Below are 24,713 nucleotides of genomic sequence, written 5' to 3' on the forward strand. Positions count from 1 at the left end.
TGTCAATGACGTGGTCGGTTTTGAATAATATTTATTCATGTGGTTTGTGCTGAAATACGGTGCGTTGAGATGCTATTGGAAACTTCTGTAACAAACATTTAACAAGCGTTCATTGTTACACCTCTGCAGTTACAGACTGCAACCTGTTACATGTTGTTCAAACAGTGTAACTATGAATTATTACAATTAATTACAAAACTTGTTACAGTGTTATTACATATGTATATATAACCAAAATATAAACACAACATGTAAAGTGTTGGTCCCGTGTTTCATGAGTTGAAATAAAAAGATCCCAGAAATGTTCCATTTGCACAAAAAGCATTTCTCTCAAATGTTGTGCACACATTTGTTTACATCCCTGTTAGTGTGCATTTCTCCTTTTACCAAGATAATCCATACCTCCTGACAGGTGTGACATATCAAGAAGCTGATTTAAACAGCATGGTCATTACACAGGTGCACCTTGTGCTGGGGACAAATAAAAAGCCTTTCTAAATTGTGCAGTTGTATCACACAACACAATAACACAGATGTCTCATGTTTTGAGGGAGCGTGCAATTGGCATGCTGACTGCAGGCATGTCCGCCAGAGCTGTTGCCAGGGAATTTAATGTTAATTTCTCTACCTTAAGCCGCTGTAACGTCGTTTTAGAGAATTATGGCAGTACATCCAACAGGCCTCACAACCGCTGACCACATCTAACCACCCCAGCCCATGACCTCCACATCCGGCTTCTTCACCTGCGGGGGTCTGAGACCAGCCACATGGACAGCTGATGAAACGGAGCAGTATTTCTGTCTGTAATAAAGCCCTTTTGTGGGGGGGGAAAAAAAACATATTCTGATTGTCTGGGCATGGCTCCCCAGTGGGTGGACTAACAAAGAGTCACTGACCAACAACCGAAATGAAACGGTATGGTGGTGGGTGGGGGGGGGGGGGGGGGGGGGGGTTAGGAGGGGTTCTGAAAGACACTCATGGGTGTGTCCACTGAAAGTTGCATAGCAACAACGACTGGGACCTAAAAGACACCCACCATGAGCGCCCACTACATGTACAAAGCTGAGGCAAACAAAAGAAAAGCCCACACCAAACTTAAAGACAGGAAGGAAAGAAAGGTGGAGAAAAACAGGAAATCAGGAAAATCAGATTGGAGGATTGTTCGTCTAGAAATCAAAATTGGGAGAGCCAACTAAAAGAGTTGACCCACCATATCCATCAAGACAACTGGAGCACTGGGCCAGACACTCTTAAATAACACCTGGGCCAGACACTCTTAAATATCACCTGGGCCAGACACTCTTAAATATCACCTGGGCCAGACACTCTTAAATATCACCTGGGCCAGACACTCTTAAATATCACCTGAGCCAGACACTCTTAAATATCACCTGGGCCAGACACTCTTAAATATCACCTGGGCCAGACACTCTTAAATATCACCTGGGCCAGACACTCTTATATATAACCTGGGCCAGACACTCTTATATATCACCTGGGCCAGACACTCTTATATAACACCTGGGCCAGACACTCTTAAATAACACCTGGGCCAGACACTCTTATATATCACCTGGGCCAGACACTCTTATATATCACCTGGGCCAGACACTCTTATATATCACCTGGGCCAGACACTCTTATATATCACCTGGGCCAGACACTCTTAAATAACACCTGGGCCAGACACTCTTAAATATCACCTGTGCCAGACACTCTTAAATATCACCTGGGCCAGCCGCTCTTAAATATCACCTGGGCCAGCCACTCTTAAATATCACCTGGGCCAGCCGCTCTTAAATATCACCTGTGCCAGACACTCTTAAATATCACCTGGGCCAGACACTCTTAAATATCACCTGGGCCAGACACTCTTAAATATCACCTGGGCCAGCCACTCTTAAATATCACCTGGGCCAGCCCCTCTTAAATATCACCTGGGCCAGCCACCTCTAAATATCACCTGGGCCAGCCACTCCTAAATATTACCTGGGCCAGACACTCTTATATATCACCTGGGCCAGACACTCTTATATATCACCTGGGCCAGACACTCTTATATATCACCTGGGCCATACACTCTTAAATAACACCTGGGCCAGACACTCTTGAATATCACCTGGGCCAGACACTCTTAAATAACACCTGGGCCAGACACTCTTAAATATCACCTGGGCCAGACACTCTTAAATATCACCTGGGCCAGACACTCTTAAATATCACCTGGGCCAGACACTCTTATATATAACCTGGGCCAGACACTCTTATATATCACCTGGGCCAGACACTCTTATATAACACCTGGGCCAGACACTCTTAAATAACACCTGGGCCAGACACTCTTATATATCACCTGGGCCAGACACTCTTATATATCACCTGGGCCAGACACTCTTATATATCACCTGGGCCAGACACTCTTAAATATCACCTGGGCCAGACACTCTTAAATATCACCTGGGCCAGCTGCTCTTAAATATCACCTGGGCCAGCCACTCTTAAATATCACCTGGGCCAGCCGCTCTTAAATATCACCTGTGCCAGACACTCTTAAATATCACCTGGGCCAGACACTCTTAAATATCACCTGGGCCAGACACTCTTAAATATCACCTGGGCCAGCCACTCTTAAATATCACCTGGGCCAGCCCCTCTTAAATATCACCTGGGCCAGCCACCTCTAAATATCACCTGGGCCAGCCACTCCTAAATATTACCTGGGCCAGACACTCTTATATATCACCTGGGCCAGACACTCTTATATATCACCTGGGCCAGACACTCTTATATATCACCTGGGCCATACACTCTTAAATAACACCTGGGCCAGACACTCTTGAATATCACCTGGGCCAGACACTCTTAAATAACACCTGGGCCAGACACTCTTAAATATCACCTGGGCCAGACACTCTTAAATATCACCTGGGCCAGACACTCTTAAATATCACCTGGGCCAGACACTCTTATATATCACCTGGGCCAGACACCTTCCTACTAACACATACTGACTAACGAGGTGACACCAATTGGTGCGCCATACATGCTAACGAGTTATACGTGCTGAAGTCCAACCTCAAAACATAAATGGAAAAACCAAAGCCTGTAAAACTAACAATCAGAATACAGGAACCAGAAAGAGAGGATTATGGAGGGAGATGATGGTTCTGTTCATCACAGGAGACAATGTGTAATACTCTCCATATGTACCCAGCTCCTCCATTACCATGACTCCATGACTCTCTCTCTCTCTCTCCCTCTCAATCTCTCCATCGCTCTCTCTCTCTCTCTCCCCTCCTTCTCTCTGGTCCTCTCTCATCCTTCCCTCTGGTCCTCTCTCCTACTTCCCTCTGGTCCTCCCTCCTCCTTCTCTCTGGTCCTCTCTCCTACCTTCCCTCTGGTCCTCTCTCCTCCTTCCTTCTGGTCCTCTCTCCTACCTTCCCTCTGGTCCTCTCTCCTACCTTCCCTCTGGTCCTCTCTCGTACCTTCCCTCTTGTCCTCTCTCCTCCTTCCTTCTGGTCCTCTCTCCTCCTTCCCTCTGGTCCTCTCTCCTACCTTCCTTCTGGTCCTCCCTCCTACCTTCACTCTGGTCCTCTCTCCTACCTTCCCTCTGGTCCTCTCTCCTACCTTCCCTCTGGTCCTCTCTCGTACCTTCCCTCTTGTCCTCCCTCCTCCTTCCTTCTGGTCCTCTCTCCTCCTTCCCTCTGGTCCTCTCTCCTACCTTCCTTCTGGTCCTCCCTCCTACCTTCCCTCTGGTCCTCTCTCCTCCTTCCCTCTGGTCCTCTCTCCTATCTTCCCTCTGGTCCTCTCTCCTACCTTCCCTCTGGTCCTCTCTCCTCCTTCCCTCTGGTCCTCTCTCCTCCTTCCCTCTGGTCCTCCCTCCCTCTAGTCCTCCCTCCTCCTTCCCTCTGGTCCTCACTCCTCCTTCCCTCTGGTCCTCTCCTATCTTCCCTCTGGTCCTCTCTCCTACCTTCTCTCTGGTCCTCTCTCCTACCTTCTCTCTGGTCCTCTCTCGTCCTTCTCTCTGGTCCTCTCTCTTCCTTCCCTCTAGTCCTCTCTCTTCCTTCCCTCTGGTCCTCTCTCCTCCTTCCTTCTGGTCCTCTCTCCTACCTTCCCTCTGGTCCTCTCTCCTATCTTCCCTCTGGTCCTCTCTCGTACCTTCCCTCTGGTCCTCTCTCGTACCTTCCCTCTGGTCCTCTCTCCTACCTTCCATCTGGTCCTCTCTCCTCCTTACCTCTGGTCCTCTCTCCTACCTTCCCTCTGGTCCTCTCTCCTACCTTCCCTCTGGTTCTCTCTCGTACCTTCCCTCTGGTCCTCTCTCCTACCTTCTCTCTGGTCCTCTCTCCTCCTTCTCTCTGGTACTCTCTCTTACATTCCCTCTGGACCTCTCTCCTACCTTCCCTCTGGTCCTCTCTCCTCCTTCCCTCTGGTCCCCTCTCTGGTCCTCTCTCCTCCTTCCCTCTGGTCCTCTCTCCTCCTTCCCTCTGGTCCTCTCTTCTCCTTCCCTCTGATCCTATCTCCTCCTTCCCTCTGGTCCTCTCTCCTATCTTCCCTCTGGTCCTCTCCTATCTTCCCTCTTGTCCTCTCTCCTATCTTCCCTCTGGTCCTCTCTCCTATCTTCCCTCTTGTCCTCTCCCCTATCTTCCCTCTGGTCCTCTCTCCTACCTTCCCTCTAACTCTGTCTCCAATTCTATCTCTGAATCTGTTCCCCTTCCTTCCTACGCCCCTCTCTCTGTCTCCCCTCTCTCTGTCTCCCCTCTCTTTATCTCTTGTTTAATAGTAAACATGACACATTAAAAAAATTTGATTTGTTTTTCGAATTCTTTGTGTATCTGTGTAATCTGAGGGAAATATGTCTCTCTAATAACGTCATACATTTGGCAGGAGGTTAGGAAGTGCAGCTCAATTTCCACCTCATTTTGCGGGCAGTGTGCGTCTCTCTCTGTCTCTCTGCAGTGTGTATGTTGACTGAACTAGCGGAGGGGAACTGCAGGAGATGCGGTATCCATGACAATGACAAAATTATGACTTCATTAATCATTTATAAAGGATTTTTGTATTTTTTTTTAATTGGTAAAGTATATCTCACAGTTTGGAGTGAGATAAGAAGAGAGAGAAAGAGAAGAAGAGAGAGAAAGAGAAGAAGAGAGAGAAAGACAAGAGAGGGAAATATTTTTGCACTTGCATACTTCTAAGTAAGGTGGTCAATCACTCTCTCCATTTAACATAGGTGGCAGCAGTTAGCGGTTAGTTAGAGGCTAGCCCACCCGTGTGTGTTATAAAGATACAGTTAGCGGTTAGCTAGAGGCTAGCCCACCTGTGTGTGTTATAAAGATACAGTTAGCGGTTAGCTAGAGGCTAGCCCACCTGTGTGTGTTTATAAAGATACAGTTAGCGGTTAGCTAGAGGCTAGCCCACCTGTGTGTGTTATAAAGACACAGTTAGCAGTTAGCTAGAGGCTAGCCCACCTGTGTGTGTTATAAAGATACAGTTAGCGGTTAACTAGAGGCTAGCCCACCCGTGTGTGTTATAAAGATACAGTTAGCGGTTAGTTAGAGGCTAGCCCACCTGTGTGTGTTATAAAGATACAGTTAGCGGTTAGTTAGAGGTTAGCCCACCTGTTTGTGTTATAAAGATACAGTTAGCGGTTAGCTAGAGGCTAGCCCACCTTTGTGTGTTATAAAGATACAGTTAGCGGTTAGTTAGAGGCTAGCCCACCTGTGTGTGTTATAAAGATACAGTTAGCGGTTAGCTAGAGGCTAGCCCACCTGTGTGTGTTATAAAGACACAGTTAGCGGTTAGCTAGAGGCTAGCCCACCTGTGTGTGTTATAAAGATACAGTTAGCGTTTAGTTAGAGGCTAGCCAACCTGTTTTAAAAGTTAGCTTTTAGCTATTATCGGCTAGCCCATCTATACGCACATCACTAAGGAATTAACATGGTCCACACACATACACAGTCGCGAAGAAGACATGACAGCAGGCTTGTCATGGGTCCTCAGATCCTCATAAAGTTCTACAGCTGCACCAGTGAGAGCATCCTGACTGGCTGCATCACCACCTGGTATGACAACTGCTTGATCTCAAGGCAGAGGAAAGCCCTAAAAATTGTCAAAGACTCCAGCCACCAAAGTCATAGACTGTTCTCTCTGATGCCAGCAAGGCAAGCGGTACCGATGCACCGAGTCTGGAGCCAACAGGACCCTAAACAGCGTCTACCCCCAAGCAATGAGACTATTACAGAGTTAACCAAATAGCTACACCAGAGTTTCTGCAGTTTTTCATTTTGCACTAACTCTTGACTCATCACACATAGTTCTGCTGCTGTTTGTTATCTATCCTGTTGCCTAGTAACTTTATCCCTACCTATGTGAACATAATGTATCTACCTCAGTTACCTCGTACCCCTGCACATTGACTCAGTACTTGTACCCTGTGTATATAACCAAGTTATCATTGACTCTGTACTGGTACCCAGTGTATATAACCAATATATCGTTACTCATTGTGTATTTATTCCTTGTGTTATTATTTTTCAATTATTTCTCTATTTTTTTCTCTGTGTTGCTGTGAAGATTGGTGCATTATCAAGGTAAAGATAGCAGTTAGCCATTAGTGGCTAGCCCACCTGTGTGTGTTATCATGGTAAAGTTAACGTTTAGCTGTTAGCGGCTAGCCCAGTACCTGTGTGTGTTATCAAGGTAAAGTTAGCGTTTAGCTGTTAGCGGCTAGCCCAGTACCTGTGTGTGTTATCAAGGTAAAGTTAACGTTTAGCTGTTAGCGGCTAGCCCAGTACCTGTGTGTGTCATCAAGGTAAAGTTAGCGTTTGGCTGTTAGCGGCTAGCCCAGTACCTGTGTGTGTCATCAAGGTAAAGTTAGCGTTTAGCTGTTAGCGGCTAGCTCAGTACCTGTGTGTGTTATCAAGGTAAAGTTAGCGTTTAGCTGTTAGCGGCTAGCCCAGTACCTGTGTGTGTCATCAAGGTAAAGTTAGCGTTTAGCTGTTAGCGGCTAGCCCAGTACCTGTGTGTGTCATCAAGGTAAAGTTAGCGTTTAGCTGTTAGCGGCTAGCCCAGTACCTGTGTGTGTCATCAAGGTAAAGTTAGCGTTTAGCTGTTAGCGGCTAGCCCACCTGTGTGTGTAATCAAGGTAAAGTTAGCGTTTAGCTGTTAGCGGCTAGCTCAGTACCTGTGTGTGTTATCAAGGTAAAGTTAGCGTTTAGCTGTTAGCGGCTAGCCCAGTACCTGTGTGTGTTATCAAGGTAAAGTTAGCGTTTGGCTGTTAGCGGCTAGCCCAGTACCTGTGTGTGTTATCAAGGTAAAGTTAGCGTTTAGCTGTTAGCGGCTAGCCCAGTACCTGTGTGTGTTATCAAGGTAAAGTTAGCGTTTAGCTGTTAGCGGCTAGCCCAGTACCTGTGTGTGTAATCAAGGTAAAGTTAGCGTTTAGCTGTTAGCGGCTAGCTCAGTACCTGTGTGTGTTATCAAGGTAAAGTTAGCGTTTAGCTGTTAGCGGCTAGCCCAGTACCTGTGTGTGTTATCAAGGTAAGTTAGCGTTTAGCTGTTAGCGGCTAGCCCAGTACCTGTGTGTGTTATCAAGGTAAAGTTAGCGTTTAGCTGTTAGCGGCTAGCCCAGTACCTGTGTGTGTTATCAAGGTAAAGTTAGCGTTTAGCTGTTAGCGGCTAGCCCAGTACCTGTGTGTGTTATCAAGGTAAAGTTAGTGTTTAGCTGTTAGCGGCTAGCCCAGTACCTGTGTGTGTTATCAAGGTAAGTTAGTGTTTAGCTGTTAGCGGCTAGCCCAGTACCTGTGTGTGTTATCAAGGTAAGTTAGCGTTTGGCTGTTAGCGGCTAGCCCAGTACCTGTGTGTGTTATCAAGGTAAAGTTAGCGTTTGGCTGTTAGCGGCTAGCCCAGTACCTGTGTGTGTTATGAAGGTAAAGTTAGCGTTTGGCTGTTAGCGGCTAGCCCAGTACCTGTGTGTGTTATCAAGGTAAAGTTAGCGTTTGGCTGTTAGCGGCTAGCCCAGTACCTGTGTGTGTTATGAAGGTAAAGTTAGCGTTTAGCTGTTAGCGGCTAGCCCAGTACCTGTGTGTGTTATCAAGGTAAAGTTAGCGTTTAGCTGTTAGCGGCTAGCCCACCTGTGTGTGTTATCAAGGTAAAGTTAGCGTTTAGCTGTTAGCGGCTAGCCCAGTACCTGTGTGCGTTGCCGTGGCTGCCAGGCCTCTTCCAGAGCGTAGCTAACGAAGGGTCCACTGCAGACACAGCACTCCAGCAGGACGGGGCTAGCCAGCTGGTGGTTGGTTCTCACCCCCCATGGTCCGCCCCCAAGGTGCACCTCAGACTCCGCCTCCTTCTGCTTAGCGTCACCGTGGTGACGGCTCAACATCTTCCACTTCCTGACCTGCAGAACCGAGACAAAACACAAACAAGTCTTTACTTCCTATTTAAAATACACTTCATAAATATACCTCATTGCATTTAAATTTTAACATAGGCTACCTCTCTAATGGCCCTGGTCAAAACTAGTGCACTATCCCTATAGAACCTGGGCAAAAGTAGTGCACTTCCCCTATAGAGCCTGGTCTAAACTAATGCACTACCCCTATAGTGCCTGGTCTAAACTAGTGCACTACATAGTGAATAGGGTGCTATTTTCCAGAACATTTTTAATATAGAAAATGAGATGAAAGCAAGCGACAGGTATCAGCTGTATAGATGCTCCAGAATGATCCCTTGATTCAACAGGAACGTGTTCATTAGTTCACACCATAACAAAATGTTTTGCGACAAAATGAATTTTGTAATTGAACCAGATTAGGGAGAACCTCCTTGTTTCGGTCTGTTTTCTTCCGTTTGCTGCCTACTGAATACAATCTAGGGTCATAGAGAAGGTTAGGAGTCCTGGTTAGTAACATGGCAGAACATACCCTGGGCACATTCCATCACAACATCCACACAACATCCACACAACATCCACACAACACACACACAACATCCACACAACATCCACACAACACACACACAACATCCACACAACACACACACAACATCCACACAACATCCACACAACACACACACAACATCCATACAACACACAACATCCACACAACACACACACAACATCCACACAACACACAACATCCACACAACACACACACAACATCCACACAACACACACACAACATCCACACAACATCCATACAACACACAACATCCACACAACACACACACAACATCCACACAACACACACACAACACACACACAACACACACACAACATCCACACAACACACACACAACATCCACACAACATCCATACAACACACAACATCCACACAACATCCACACAACACACACACAACATCCACACAACATCCACACAACACACACACAACATCCACACAACATCCACACAACACACACACACACAACCACACAACACACACACACAACACACACACAACATTCACACAACACACACACACAACATCCACACAACATCCACACAACATCCATACAACACACAACATTCACACAACATCCACACAACACACACACAACATCCACACAACATCCACACAACACACACACAACATCCACACAACATCCACACAACACACACACAACATCCACACAACACACACACAACATCCACACAACATCCACACAACACACACACAACATCCACACAGCACACACACACACAACATCCACACAACATCCACACAACACACACACAACATCCACACAACATCCATACAACACACAACATTCACACAACATCCACACAACACACACACAACATCCACACAACATCCACACAACACACACACAACATCCACACAACATCCACACAACACACACACAACATCCACACAGCACACACACACAACATCCACACAACACACACACAACATCCACACAACACACACACAACATCCATACAACACACAACATCCACACAACACACACACAACATCCACACAACATCCACACAACATCCATACAACACACAACATCCACACAACACACACACAACATCCACACAACACACAACATCCACACAACACACACACAACATCCACACAACACACACACAACATCCACACAACATCCATACAACACACAACATCCACACAACACACACACAACATCCACACAACATCCATACAACACACAACATCCACACAACATCCACACAACATCCACACAACATCCACACAACACACACACAACATCCACACAACACACACACACACAACCACACAACACACACACACACACACACACAACATTCACACAACACACACACACAACATCCACACAACATCCACACAACACACACACAACATCCACACAACATCCATACAACACACAACATTCACACAACATCCACACAACACACACACAACATCCACACAACATCCACACAACACACACACAACATCCACACAACATCCACACAACACACACACAACATCCACACAACACACACACAACATCCACACAACACACACACAACATCCACACAACATCCACACAACATCCACACAACACACACACAACATCCACACAGCACACACACACAACATCCACCCAACATCCACACAACACACACACAACATCCACACAACATCCATACAACACATAACATTCACACAACATCCACACAACACACACACAACATCCACACAACATCCACACAACACACACACAACATCCACACAACATCCACACAACACACACACAACATCCACACAGCACACACACACAACATCCACACAACACACACACAACATCCACACAGCACACACACACAACATCCACACAACATCCACACAACACACACACAACATCCACACAACATCCATACAACACACAACATCCACACAACATCCACACAACATCCACACAACACACACACAACATCCACACAACATCCACACAACACACACACACACAACCACACAACACACACACACAACACACACACAACATTCACACAACACACACACACAACATCCACACAACACACAAAACACACACACAACATCCACACAACACACACACACAACATCCACACAACACACACACAACATCCACACAACACACATTCAACACATCACACACACAACATCCACACAACACACAACATACACACAACACACACACACAACATCCACACAACACACACACAACACACACACACAACATCCACACAACACACACACAACATCCACACAACATCCACACAACACACACATGGGGGGGGGTGGGTCAATATCATTAGCAAAGCTAACTAAAAAGCAGCATTCCCCAAGAGAGGACGGCTTTCACTTCAGCAGTGATGAATTCATAAACTTCTTTGAGGAAAAGATCATGATCATTAGAAAGCTAATTATGGACTCCTCTTTAAATCTGCGTATTTCTCCAAAGCTCAGTTGTCCTGAGTCTGCACAACTCTGCCAGGACCTAGGATCAAGAGAGACGCTCAAGTGTTTTAGTACTATGTCTCTCGACACAATGAGGAAAATAATCATGGCCTCTAAACCTTCAAGCTGCATACTGGACCCTATTCCAACTAAACTACTGAAAGAGCTGCGTCCTGTGCTTGGCCCTCCTACAACATCCACACAACATCCACACAACACACACACAACATCCACACAACACACACACAACATCCACACAGCACACACACACAACATCCACACAACACACACACAACATCCACACAGCACACACACACAACATCCACACAACACACACACAACATCCACACAGCACACACACACAACATCCACACAACACACACACAACATCCACCATAATAAAGCCTCTCTTGAAAAAGCCAAACCTTGACCCAGAAAATATAAAAAACTATCTGCCTATATCGAATCTTCCATTCCTCTCAAAAATTGTAGAAAAGGCTGTTGCGCAACAACTCACTGCCTTCCTGAAGACAAACACTGTATATGAAATGCTTCAGTCTGGTTTTAGACCCCATCATAGCACTGAGACGGCACTTGTGAAGGTGGTAAATGACCTTTTAATGGCATCAGACCGAGGCTCTGCATCTGTCCTCGTGCTCCTAGACCTTAGTGCTGCTTTTGATACCATTGATCACCACATTCTTTTGGAGAGATTGGAAACCCAAATTGGTCTACACTGACAAGTTCTGGCCTGGTTTAGATCTTATCCGTGTGTCCCTGTGGATGGTTTGTCCTCTGACAAATCAATTGTAAGTTTCGGTGTTCCTCAAGGTTCCGTTTTAGGACCACTATTGTTTTCACTATATATTTTACCTCTTGGGGATGTCATTCGAAAACATCATGTTAACTTTCACTGCTATGCGGATGACACACAGCTGTACATTTCAATGAAACATGGTGAAGCCCCAAAATTGCCCTCGCTAGAAGCATGTGTTTCAGACATAAGGAAGTGGATGGCTGCAAACGTTCTACTAAGTGTGCTCTCTCTAAATCTCTCTTTCTTTCTTTCTCTCTCTCTGAGGACCTGAGCCCTAGGACCATGCCTCAGGACTACCTGGCATGATGACTCCTTGTTGTCCCCAGTCCACCTGGCTGTGCTGCTGCTTCAGTTTCAACTGTTCTGCCTGCGGCTATGGAACCCTGACCTGTTCACTACTATTATTTGACCATGCTGGTCATTTATGAACATTTGAACATCTTGGCCATGTTCTGTTATAATCTCCACCCGGCACAGCCAGAAGAGGACTGGCCACCCCACATAGCCTGGTTCCTCTCTAGGTTTCTTCCTAGGTGTTTGGCCTTTCTAGGGAGTTTTTCCTAGCTGCCGTGCTTCTACACCTGCATGGCTTGCTGTTTGGGGTTTTAGGCTGGGTTTCTGAACAGCACTTTAATATATCAGCTGATGTAAGAAGGGCTATATAAATAGATTTGATTTGATAATTACATTAGATAATAGTGTATAAACTAGTAAATATTTATATTAAATAATAGTATATAACCAGTAGATATTTACATTAGATAATAGTGTATATAACCTAGTAGATATTTACATAGCAATATTGCACCCTATTCCCTATGGACCATCTGGTCAAAAGTAGTGCACTTTAAAGGGAATAGGGTGCCATTTGGAAGGAAGATAATATTACTAGTGTTAGATGTTATTAGAGTATCTAGCTATCCATTACACAGGAATCAGTCGGTCTGGGTCTGCGTTCTCTGACCCCCAGCCCAGTGGAAACAGGGATTGTTGTCTCACTGTGAACGACCGTGTTCTAGAATGCACCATGAGATCCAAGATAATCCCCCCCCCCCCCCTCCTCCTCCTCAACTTTCCGGCTTTTTCCCGAAGATAGTGGCAGAAAAATGTGTCATGTTTCATGTAGCCTCTGCTCCGCATGGACGGTGTGTGAGTGTGAGTGTGTGTGTGGGTGTATCTGTGTATCTTTGTGTGTGTATCTGTGTATCTGTGTATCTGTGTGGGTGTATCTGTGTATCTTTGTGGGTGTATCTGTGTATCTGTGTATCTGTGTGGATGTATCTGTGTATCTTTGTGGGTGTATCTGTGTATCTGTGTGGGTGTATCTGTGTATCTGTGTGTGTGTGTATCTGGGTATCTGTTTGGGTGTATCTGTGTGTCTGTATCTGTGTATCTGTGTGTGTGTATCTGTGTATCTGTGTGGGTGTATCTGTGTATCTGTGTGGGTGTGTCTGTGTATCTGTGTGTGTGTGTATCTGTGTATCTGTGTGGGTGTATCTGTGTATCTGTGTGGGTGTATCTGTGTATCTGTGTGTGTGTGCATCTGTGTGTGTGTGCATCTGTGTATCTGTGTGTGTGTGCATCTGTGTATCTTTGTGTATGTGTATCTGTGTGTGTGTGTGTATCTGTGTATCTGTGTGTGTGTGTATCTATGTATCTGTGTGTATCTGTGTATCTGTGTGTGTATGTGTGTGTGTGTGTGTCTGTGTGTGTGTGTGTGTGTCTGTGTGTGTGTAAAAGCACCTGGGCCCAGGATTAAAACAGTGTGTGTGTGTGTGTGTGTGTGTGTGTGTGTGTATGTGTGTGTAAAAGTACCTGGGTCCAGGATTAAAACAGATCAGCACTCCTATTGGAGGAATACATATACTAGAATACAGACCCTGGAATACAGACCCTAGAATACAGACCCTAGATTACAGACCCTAAAATACAGACCCTAGAATACAGACCCTAGAATACAGACCCTAGAATACAGACCCTAGAATACAGACCCTAGATTACAGACCCTAAAATACAGAGCCTAGAATACAGACCCTAGATTACAGACCCTAAAATACAGAGCCTAGAATACAGACCCTAGATTACAGACCCTAAAATACAGAGCCTAGAATACAGACCCTAGAATACATACCTTATTTACATAAGCATTCAGACCTTTTGCTATGGGACTTGAGATGTTTCTACAACTTGATTGGTGTCCACCTGGGGTAAATTCAATTGATTGGACATGATTTGGAAAGGCACACACCTGTCTATATAAGATCCCACAGTTGACAGGTGCATGTCAGTGCAAAAACCAAGCCATGAGGTCGAAGGAATTGTCCGTAGAGCTCAGAGACAGGATTGTGTCGAGGCACAGATCTGGGGAAGGGTACCAAAACATTTCTGCAGCATTGAAGGTCCCGAAGTGACCTCCAACATTCTTAAATGGAAGAAGTTTGGAACCACCAAGACTTTTCCCAAAGCTGGTCACCCGGCCAAACTGAGCAATAAGGGGACAAGGGCATTGGCCAGGGAGGTGACCAAGAACCTAATGGTCACTCTGACAGCGCTCCAGAGTTCCTCTCCTCTGTGGAGATGGGCGAGCCTTCCAGAAAGACAACCATCTCTGCAGCACTCCACCAATCAGACCTTTATAGTAGAGTGGCCAGACGGAAGCCACTCATCAGTAAAAAGGCACAAGATCGCCACTTGGAGTTTGCCAAAAGGCATCTAAAGGACTCTCAGAACATTTAAAAAAATATATATATATTTATATTGATTTCACCTTTATTTAACCAGGTAGGCTAGTTGAGAACACCTTTATTTAACCAGGTAGGCCAGTTAAGAACAAGCTGTCATTTACCACTGCGACCTGGCCAAGATAAAGCAAAGCAGTGCGACACAAACAACAACACAGAGTTACACATGGAGTAAACAACAAACAAGTCAATGATAGTAGAAAAAATAAAGTCTATATACAGTGTGTGCAAAAGGCATGAGGAGGTAGGCAATAAATAGGCAAATTAGCAGATTAACACTGGAGTGATAAATGAACAGATGATGATGTGCAAGTAGAGATACTGGTGTGCAAAAGAGGGGAAAAGTAAATATAAACAGTATGGGGATGAGGTAGGTAGATTGGATGGGCTATTTACAGATGGACTATGTACAGCTGCAGCGATCGGTTAGCTGCTCAGATAGCTGAGCTAGTTTAAAGATAGTGAGGGAAATAGAAGTCTCCAGCCTCAGTGATTTTTGCAATTCATTCCAGTCACTGTGGCAGCAAAGCACTGGAAGGAAAGGCGGCCAAATGAGGTGTTGGCTTTGGGTATGATCAGTGAGATACACCTGCTGGAGCGCGTGCTACGGGTGGGTGTTGCCATCGTGACCAGTGAACTGAGATAAGGCGGAGCTTGATTTTAGATTGGAGATGTTTAATATGAGTCTGGAAGGAGAGTTTACAGTCTAGCCAGACACCTAGGTATTTATAGATGTCCACATATTCTAGGTCAGAACCATCCAGGATGGTGATGCTAGTCGGCCAGGGCGGGTTCAGGCAGCGAACGGTTGAAAAGCATGCATTTGGTTTTTACTAGCGTTTAAGAGCAGTTGGAGGCCATGGAAGGAGTGTTGTATGGCATTGAAGCTCATTTGGAGGTTAGTTAGCACAGTGTCCAAGGAAGGGCCAGATGTATACAGAATTGTGACGTCTGCATAGAGGTGGATCAGGGAATCACCCGCAGCAAGAGCAACATCATTGATGTATACAGAGAAAAGAGTTGAGAATTGAACCCTGTGGTACCCCCACAGAGACTGCCAGAGGACCGGACAACAGGCCCTCCGATTTGACACACTGAACTCTGTCTGCAAAGTAGTTGGTGAACCAGGCAAGGCAGTCATTTGAGAAACCAAGGCTGCTGAGTCTGCCAATAAGAATGTGGTGATTGACTGAGTCGAAAGCCTTGGCCAGGTTGATGAAGACGGCTGCACAGTACTGTCTTTTATTGATGGCGGTTATGATATCGTTTAGTACTTTGAGCGTGGCTGAGGTGCACCCGTGACCGGCTCGGAAACCGGATTGCACAGCAGAGAAGGTAGAATGGGGTTCGAAATGGTCAGTGATCTGTATGTTAACTTAACTTGGCTTTCGAAGACTTTAGAGAGGCAGGTCATCATAGATATAGGTCTATAGCAGTTTGGGTCTAGAGTGTCACCCCCTTTGAAGAGGTGTCTTCCTACCTGATAACAGGTGAGTCTTATAGCTTAGTGCTGGTGTCTTCCTACCTGATAACAGGTGAGCCTTACAGCTTAGTGCTGGTGTCTTCCTCCCTGATTACAGGTGAGTCGTATAGCTTAGTGCTGGTATCTTCCTACCAGATAACAGGTGAGCCTTATAGCTTAGTGCTGGTGTCTTCCTACCTGATAACATGTTTAGTCTTATAGCTTAGTGCTGGTGTCTTCCTACCTGATAACAGGTGAGCCTTACAGCTTAGTGCTGGTGTCTTCCTCCCTGATTACAGGTGAGTCGTATAGCTTAGTGCTGGTGTCTTCCTACCTGATAACAGGTGAGCCTTATAGCTTAGTGCTGGTGTCTTCCTACCTGATAACAGGTGAGCCTTACAGCTTAGTGCTGGTGTCTTCCTACCTGATAACAGGTGAGTCGTATAGCTTAGTGCTGGTGTCTTCGCTCCTGATAACAGGTGAGCCTTACAGCTTAGTGCTGGTGTCTTCCTACCTGATAACATGTTTAGTCTTATAGCTTAGTGCTGGTGTCTTCCTACCTGATAACAGGTGAGCCTTATAGCTTAGTGCTGGTGTCTTCCTACCAGATAACAGGTGAGCCTTACAGCTTAGTGCTGGTGTCTTCCTACCTGATAACAGGTGAGTCGTATAGCTTAGTGCTGGTGTCTTCCTACCTGATAACAGGTGAGCCTTATAGCTTAGTGCTGGTGTCTTCCTACCTGATAACAGGTGAGTCTTATAGCTTAGTGCTGGTGTCTTCCTACCTGATAACAGGTGAGTCTTATAGCTTAGTGCTGGTGTCTTCCTACCTGATAACGGGTGAGTCTTATAGCTTAGTGCTGGTGTCTTCCTACCTGATATCCGGTGAGACATATAGCTTAGTGCTGGTGTCTTCCTACCTGATAACAGGTGAGTCTTATAGCTTAGTGCTGGTGTCGTCCTACCTGATAACAGGTGAGTCTTATAGCTTAGTGCTGGTGTCTTCCTACCTGATAACAGGTGAGCCTTACAGCTTAGTGCTGGTGTCTTCCTACCTGATAACAGGTGAGTCTTATAGCTTAGTGCTGGTGTCTTCCTACCTGATAACAGGTGAGTCTTATAGCTTAGTGCTGGTGTCTTCCTACCTGATAACAGGTGAGTCTTGTAGCTTAGTGCTGGTGTCTTCCTACCTGATAACAGGTGAGTCTTATAGCTTAGTGCTGGTGTCTTCCTACCTGATAACAGGTGAGTCTTGTAGCTTAGTGCTGGTGTCTTTCTACCTGATAACAGGTGAGACATATAGCTTAGTGCTGGTGTCGTCCTACCAGATAGCAGGTGAGCCTTATAGCTTAGTGCTGGTGTCTTCCTACCTGATAACAGGTGAGCCTTATAGCTTAGTGCTGGTGTCTTCCTACCTAATAACAGGTGAGCCTTATAGCTTAGTGCTGGTGTCTTCCTCCCTGATTACAGGTGAGTCGTATAGCTTAGTGCTGGTGTCTTCGCTCCTGATAACAGGTGAGCCTTATAGCTTAGTGCTGGTGTCTTCCTACCTGATAACAGGTGAGAATTATAGCTTAGTGCTGGTATCGTCCTACCTGATATCCAGTGAGCCGTATAGCTTAGTGCTGGTGTCGTCCTACCTGATAACAGGTGAGTGTTATAGCTGAGTGCTGGTGTCTTCCTACCTAATAACAGGTGAATCTTATAGCTTAGTGCTGGTGTCTTCATACCTGATAACATGTGAGTCTTATAGCTTAGTGCTGGTGTCTTCCTACCTGATAACAGGTGAGCCTTATAGCTTAGTGCTGGTATCTTCCTACCAGATAACAGGTGAGCCTTATAGCTTAGTGCTGGTGTCTTCCTACCTGATAACATGTTTAGTCTTATAGCTTAGTGCTGGTGTCTTCTTTCCTGATAACATGTTTAGTCTTATAGCTTAGTGCTGGTGTCTTCCTACCTGATAACAGGTGAGTCTTATAGCTTAGTGCTGGTGTCTTCCTACCAGATAACAGGTGAGCCTTATAGCTTAGTGCTGGTGTCTTTCTACCTGATAACAGGTGAGACATATAGCTTAGTGCTGGTGTCGTCCTACCAGATAGCAGGTGAGCCTTATAGCTTAGTGCTGGTGTCTTCCTTCCTGATAACATGTGAGCCTTATAGCTTAGTGCTGGTGTCTTCCTACCTGATAACAGGTGAGCCTTATAGCTTAGTGCTGGTGTCTTCCTCCCTGATTACAGGTGAGTCGTATAGCTTAGTGCTGGTGTCTTCGCTCCTGATAACAGGTGAGCCTTATAGCTTAGTGCTGGTGTCTTCCTACCTGATAACAGGTGAGTCTTATAGCTTGGTGCTGGTGTCTTCCTACCTGATAACAGGTGAGTCTTATAGCTTAGTGCTGTTATCTTCCTACCTGATAACAGGTGAGCCTTATAGCTTAGTACTGGTGTCTTTCTACCTGATAACAGGTGAGACATATAGCGTAGTGCTGGTGTCGTCCTACCAGATAGCAGGTGAGCCTTATAGCTTAGTGCTGGTGTCTTCCTACCTGATAACAGGTGAGCCTTATAGCTTAGTGCTGGTGTCTTCCTACCTGATAACAGGTGAGCCTTATAGCTTAGTGCTGGTGTCTTCCTCCCTGATTACAGGTGAGTCGTATAGCTTAGTGCTGGTGTCTTCGCTCCTGATAACAGGTGAGCCTTATAGCTTAGTGCTGGTGTCTTCCTACCTGATAACAGGTGAGAATTATAGCTTAGTGCTGGTATCGTCCTACCTGATATCCAGTGAGCCTTATAGCTTAGTGCTGGTGTCGTCCTACCTGATAACAGGTGAGTGTTATAGCTTAGTGCTGGTGTCTTCCTACCTGATAACAGGTGAGTCTTATAGCTTAGTGCTGGTGTCTTCATACCTGATAACATGTGAGTCTTATAGCTTAGTGCTGGTGTCTTCCTACCTGATAACAGGTGAGCCTTATAGCTTAGTGCTGGTATCTTCCTACCTGATAACAGGTGAGCCTTATAGCTTAGTGCTGGTGTCTTCCTACCTGATAACATGTTTAGCCTTATAGCTTAGTGCTGGTGTCTTTCTACCTGATAACAGGTGAGACATATAGCTTAGTGCTGGTGTCTTCGCTCCTGATAACAGGTGAGCCTTATAGCTTAGTGCTGGTGTCTTCCTACCTGATAACAGGTGAGAATTATAGCTTAGTGCTGGTATCGTCCTACCTGATATCCAGTGAGCCTTATAGCTTAGTGCTGGTGTCGTCCTACCTGATAACAGGTGAGTGTTATAGCTTAGTGCTGGTGTCTTCCTACCTGATAACAGGTGAGTCTTATAGCTTAGTGCTGGTGTCTTCCTACCTGATAACAGGTGAGACATATAGCTTAGTGCTGGTGTCTTCGCTCCTGATAACAGGTGAGCCTTATAGCTTAGTGCTGGTGTCGTCCTACCTGATAACAGGTGAGTCTTATAGCTTAGTGCTGGTGTCTTCCTACCTGATAACAGGTGAGACATATAGCTTAGTGCTGGTGTCTTCGCTCCTGATAACAGGTGAGTCTTATAGCTTAGTGCTGGTGTCGTCCTACCTGATAACAGGTGAGTGTTATAGCTTAGTGCTGGTGTCTTCCTACCTGATAACAGGTGAGTGTTATAGCTTAGTGCTGGTGTCTTCCTACCTGATAACAGGTGAGACATATAGCTTAGTGCTGGTGTCTTCGCTCCTGATAACAGGTGAGCCTTATAGCTTAGTGCTGGTGTCTTCCTACCTGATAACAGGTGAGAATTATAGCTTAGTGCTGGTGTCTTCCTACCTGATAACATGTGAGTCTTATAGCTTAGTGCTGGTGTCTTCCTAACTGATAACAGGTGAGCCTTATAGCTTAGTGCTGGTATCTTCCTACCAGATAACAGGTGAGCCTTATAGCTTAGTGCTGGTGTCTTCCTACCTGATAACATGTTTAGCCTTATAGCTTAGTGCTGGTGTCTTTCTACCTGATAACAGGTGAGACATATAGCTTAGTGCTGGTGTCGTCCTACCAGATAGCAGGTGAGCCTTATAGCTTAGTGCTGGTGTCTTCCTACCTGATAACAGGTGAGCCTTATAGCTTAGTGCTGGTGTCTTCCTACCTGATAACAGGTGAGCCTTATAGCTTAGTGCTGGTGTCTTCCTCCCTGATTACAGGTGAGTCGTATAGCTTAGTGCTGGTGTCTTCGCTCCTGATAACAGGTGAGCCTTATAGCTTAGTGCTGGTGTCTTCCTACCTGATAACAGGTGAGAATTATAGCTTAGTGCTGGTATCGTCCTACCTGATATCCAGTGAGCCTTATAGCTTAGTGCTGGTGTCGTCCTACCTGATAACAGGTGAGTGTTATAGCTTAGTGCTGGTGTCTTCCTACCTGATAACAGGTGAGTCTTATAGCTTAGTGCTGGTGTCTTCCTACCTGATATCCGGTGAGCCTTATAGCTTAGTGCTGGTGTCTTCCTACCTGATAACAGGTGAGCCTTATAGCTTAGTGCTGGTGTCTTCATACCTGATAACATGTGAGTCTTATAGCTTAGTGCTGGTGTCTTCCTACCTGATAACAGGTGAGCCTTATAGCTTAGTGCTGGTATCTTCCTACCAGATAACAGGTGAGCCTTATAGCTTAGTGCTGGTGTCTTCCTACCTGATAACATGTTTAGTCTTATAGCTTAGTGCTGGTGTCTTCTTTCCTGATAACATGTTTAGTCTTATAGCTTAGTGCTGGTGTCTTCCTACCTTATAACAGGTGAGTCTTATAGCTTAGTGCTGGTGTCTTCCTACTAGATAACAGGTGAGCCTTATAGCTTAGTGCTGGTGTCTTCGTTCCTGATAACAGGCGAGCCTTATAGCTTAGTGCTGGTGTCTTCCTACCTGGTAACAGGTGAGCATTATAGCTTAGTGCTGGTGTCGTCCTACCTGATATCAGGTGAGCCTTATAGCTTAGTGCTGGTGTCGTTCTACCTGATAACAGGTGAGTGGTATAGCTTAGTGCTGGTGTCTTCCTACCTGATAACAGGTGAGCCTTATAGCTTAGTGCTGGTGTCTTCCTACCTGATAACAGGTGACTCTTATAGCGTAGTGTTGGTGTCTTCCTACCTGATAACAGGTGAGTCTTATAGCTTAGTGCTGGTGTCTTCCTACCAGATAACAGGTGAGCCTTATAGCTTAGTGTAACCTAGTATTGTAACCTAGCGTTGTAACCCAGGGTTGTAACCCAGCGTTGTAACCCAGCATTGTAACCCAGCATTGTAACCCAGCGTTGTAACCTAGCGTTGTAACCTAGTGTTGTAACCCAGCATTGTAACCTAGTGTTGTAACCCAGCATTGTAACCTAGTGTTGTAACCCAGCATTGTAACCTTGTTTTGTAACCTATTGTTGTTACCCAGCATTGTAACCCAGCATTGTAACCCAGCATTGTAACCCAGCGTTGTAACCCAGCGTTGTAACCTTGCATTGTAACCTAGTGTTGTATCCTAGTGTTGTATTCTAGTGTTGTATCCTAGTGTTGTATCCTAGTGTTGTATCCTAGTGTTGTAACCCAGCATTGTAACCCAGTGTTGTAACCCAGCGTTGTAACCCAGCGTTGTAACCTAGTGTTGTATCCTAGTGTTGTAACCTAGTGTTGTAGCCTAGTGTTGTAAACTAGTGTTGTAACCCAGCGTTGTAACCTAGTGTTGTAACCTAGTGTTGTAATCCAGCATTGTAACCCAGTGTTTTAACCTAGTGTTGTATCCTAGTGTTGTAACCCAGCATTGTAACCCAGCGTTGTAACCTAGTGTTGTATCCTAGTGTTGTAACCCAGCATTGTAACCCAGCATTGTAACCCAGCGTTGTAACCTAGTGTTGTAACGTAGTGTTGTAACCCAGCATTGTAACCCAGTGTTGTAACATATTGTTGTAACCCAGCGTTGTAACCTAGTGTTGTAACCCAGCGTTGTAACCTAGTGTTGTAACCCAGCATTGTAACCTAGTGTTGTAACCCAGCATTGTAACATAGTGTTGTAACCCAGCATTGTAACCCAGCATTGTAACCTAATGTTGTAACCCAGCATTGTAACCTAGTGTTGTAACCCAGCATTGTAACCTAGTGTTGTAACCCAGCATTGTAACCCAGCATTGTAACCTTGTGTTGTAACCTATTGTTGTTACCCAGCATTGTAACCCAGCATTGTAACCCAGTGTTGTAACCCAGCATTGTAACCCAGCATTGTAACCCAGCATTTTAACCCAGCATTTTATCCTAGTGTTGTAACCCAGTGTTGTAACCCAGCATTTTACCCTAGTGTTCTAACCCAGCATTTTAACCCAGCATTGTAACCCATCATTGTAACCTAGTGTTGTAACCCAGCATTGCAACCTATGGTTGTAACCCAGCATTGTAACCTAGTGTTGTAACCCAGCATTGTAACCTAGTGTTGTAACCTAGTGTTGTAACCCAGCATTGTAACCTAGTGTTATAACCCAGCATTGTAACCTAGTGTTGTAACCAAGCATTGTAACCCAGCGTTGTAACCCAGCATTGTAACCTAGTGTTGTAACCCAGTATTGTAACCCAGCATTTTAACCCAGTGTTGTAACCTAGTGTTGTTACCTAGTGTTGTAACCCAGCATTGTAACCTAGTGTTGTAACCTAGTGTTGTAACCCAGCATTGTAACCCAGCATTGTAACCTAGTGTTGTAACCCAGTATTGTAACCCAGCGTTGTAACCCAGCGTTGTAACCTAGTGTTGTAACCCAGCATTGTAACCCAGCATTGTAACCCAGCATTGTAACCTAGTGTTGTAACCCAGCATTGTAACTCAGCATTGTAACCTAGGGTTGTAACCTAGGGTTGTAACCAAGCATTGTAACCCAGCATTGTAACCCAGTCCTGTAACCCAGCATTGTAACCTAGTGTTGTAACCTAGTGTTGTCACCCAGCATTGTAACCTAGTGTTGTAACCCAGCGTTGTAACCCAGCATTGTAACCCAGTCTTGTAACCCAGCATTGTAACCTAGTGTTGTAACCTAGTGTTGTCACCCAGCATTGTAACCTAGTGTTGTAACCCAGCGTTGTAACCCAGTGTTGTAACCCAGCGTTGTAACCTAGTGTTGTAACCCAGCATTGTAACCCAGCATTTTAACCCAGCATTGTAACCCAGTGTTGTAACCCAGTGTTGTAACCCAGTGTTGTAACCCAGCGTTGTAACCTAGTGTTGTAACCCAGCATTGTAACCCAGCATTTTAACCCAGCATTGTAACCCAGTGTTGTAACCCAGTGTTGTAACCCAGTGTTGTAACCCAGCATTTTACCCTAGTGTTGTACCCCAGCATTGTAACCCAGCATTGTAACCTAGTGTTATAACCCAGCATTGTAACCTAGCATTGTAACCCAGCATTGTAACCTAGTGTTGTAACCCAGCATTGTAACCCAGCATTGTAACCCAGCATTGTAACCTAGTGTTGTAACCCAGCATTGTAACCCAGCATTGTAACCCAGCGTTGTAACCCAGCATTGTAACCTAGTGTTGTAACCCAGCATTGTAACCCAGCATTGTAACCTAGTGTTGTAACCCAGCATTGTAACCTAGTGTTGTTATACATTGTTGTAACCCAGCATTGTAACCTAGTGTTGTTACGTATTGTTGTAACCCAGCATTGTAACCCAGCATTGTAACCTAGTGTTGTAACCCAGCATTGTATCCCAGCATTGTAACCTAGTGTTGTAGCCCAGCATTGTAACCTAGTGTTGTAACCCAGCATTGTAACCTAGTGTTGTTATATATTGTTGTAACCCAGCATTGTAACCTAGTGTTGTTACGTATTGTTGTAACCCAGCATTGTAACCCAGCATTGTAACCTAGTGTTGTAACCCAGCATTGTATCCCAGCATTGTAACCTAGTGTTGTAACCCAGCATTGTAACCCAGCATTGTAACCTAGTGTTGTAACCCAGCATTGTATCCCAGCATTGTAACCTAGTGTTGTAGCCCAGCATTGTAACCTAGTGTTGTAACCCAGCATTGTAACCTAGTGTTGTTATATATTGTTGTAACCCAGCATTGTAACCTAGTGTTGTTACGTATTGTTGTAACCCAGCATTGTAACCCAGCATTGTAACCTAGTGTTGTAACCCAGCATTGTATCCCAGCATTGTAACCTAGTGTTGTAGCCCAGCATTGTAACCTAGTGTTGTAACCCAGCATTGTAACCTAGGGTTGTTATATATTGTTGTAACCCAGCATTGTATCCTAGTGTTGTAACCTAGTGTTGTAA

At 45.3% G+C, this 24,713-nt stretch overlaps 1 protein-coding gene across 2 annotated transcripts in view; it reads right to left on the reverse strand.

Moving 5' to 3' along the window:
- Positions 1–24,713, reverse strand: part of sgk1 (serum/glucocorticoid regulated kinase 1) — a 103,683-nt gene that overhangs the window by 58,112 nt on the left and 20,858 nt on the right. For both annotated transcript variants that reach the window (XM_036976412.2, XM_090233322.1), the window contains one exon: positions 8,186–8,392. In XM_036976412.2, the coding sequence (XP_036832307.2) occupies positions 8,186–8,392 (207 nt within the window). The remainder of the gene's footprint in view (positions 1–8,185; positions 8,393–24,713) is intronic.

Source organism: Oncorhynchus mykiss, chromosome 4 (assembly GCF_057628025.1).
Source record: "Oncorhynchus mykiss isolate SJ-2025 chromosome 4, ASM5762802v1, whole genome shotgun sequence".
In the NCBI taxonomy this organism is placed as follows: Eukaryota; Metazoa; Chordata; class Actinopteri; order Salmoniformes; family Salmonidae; genus Oncorhynchus; species Oncorhynchus mykiss.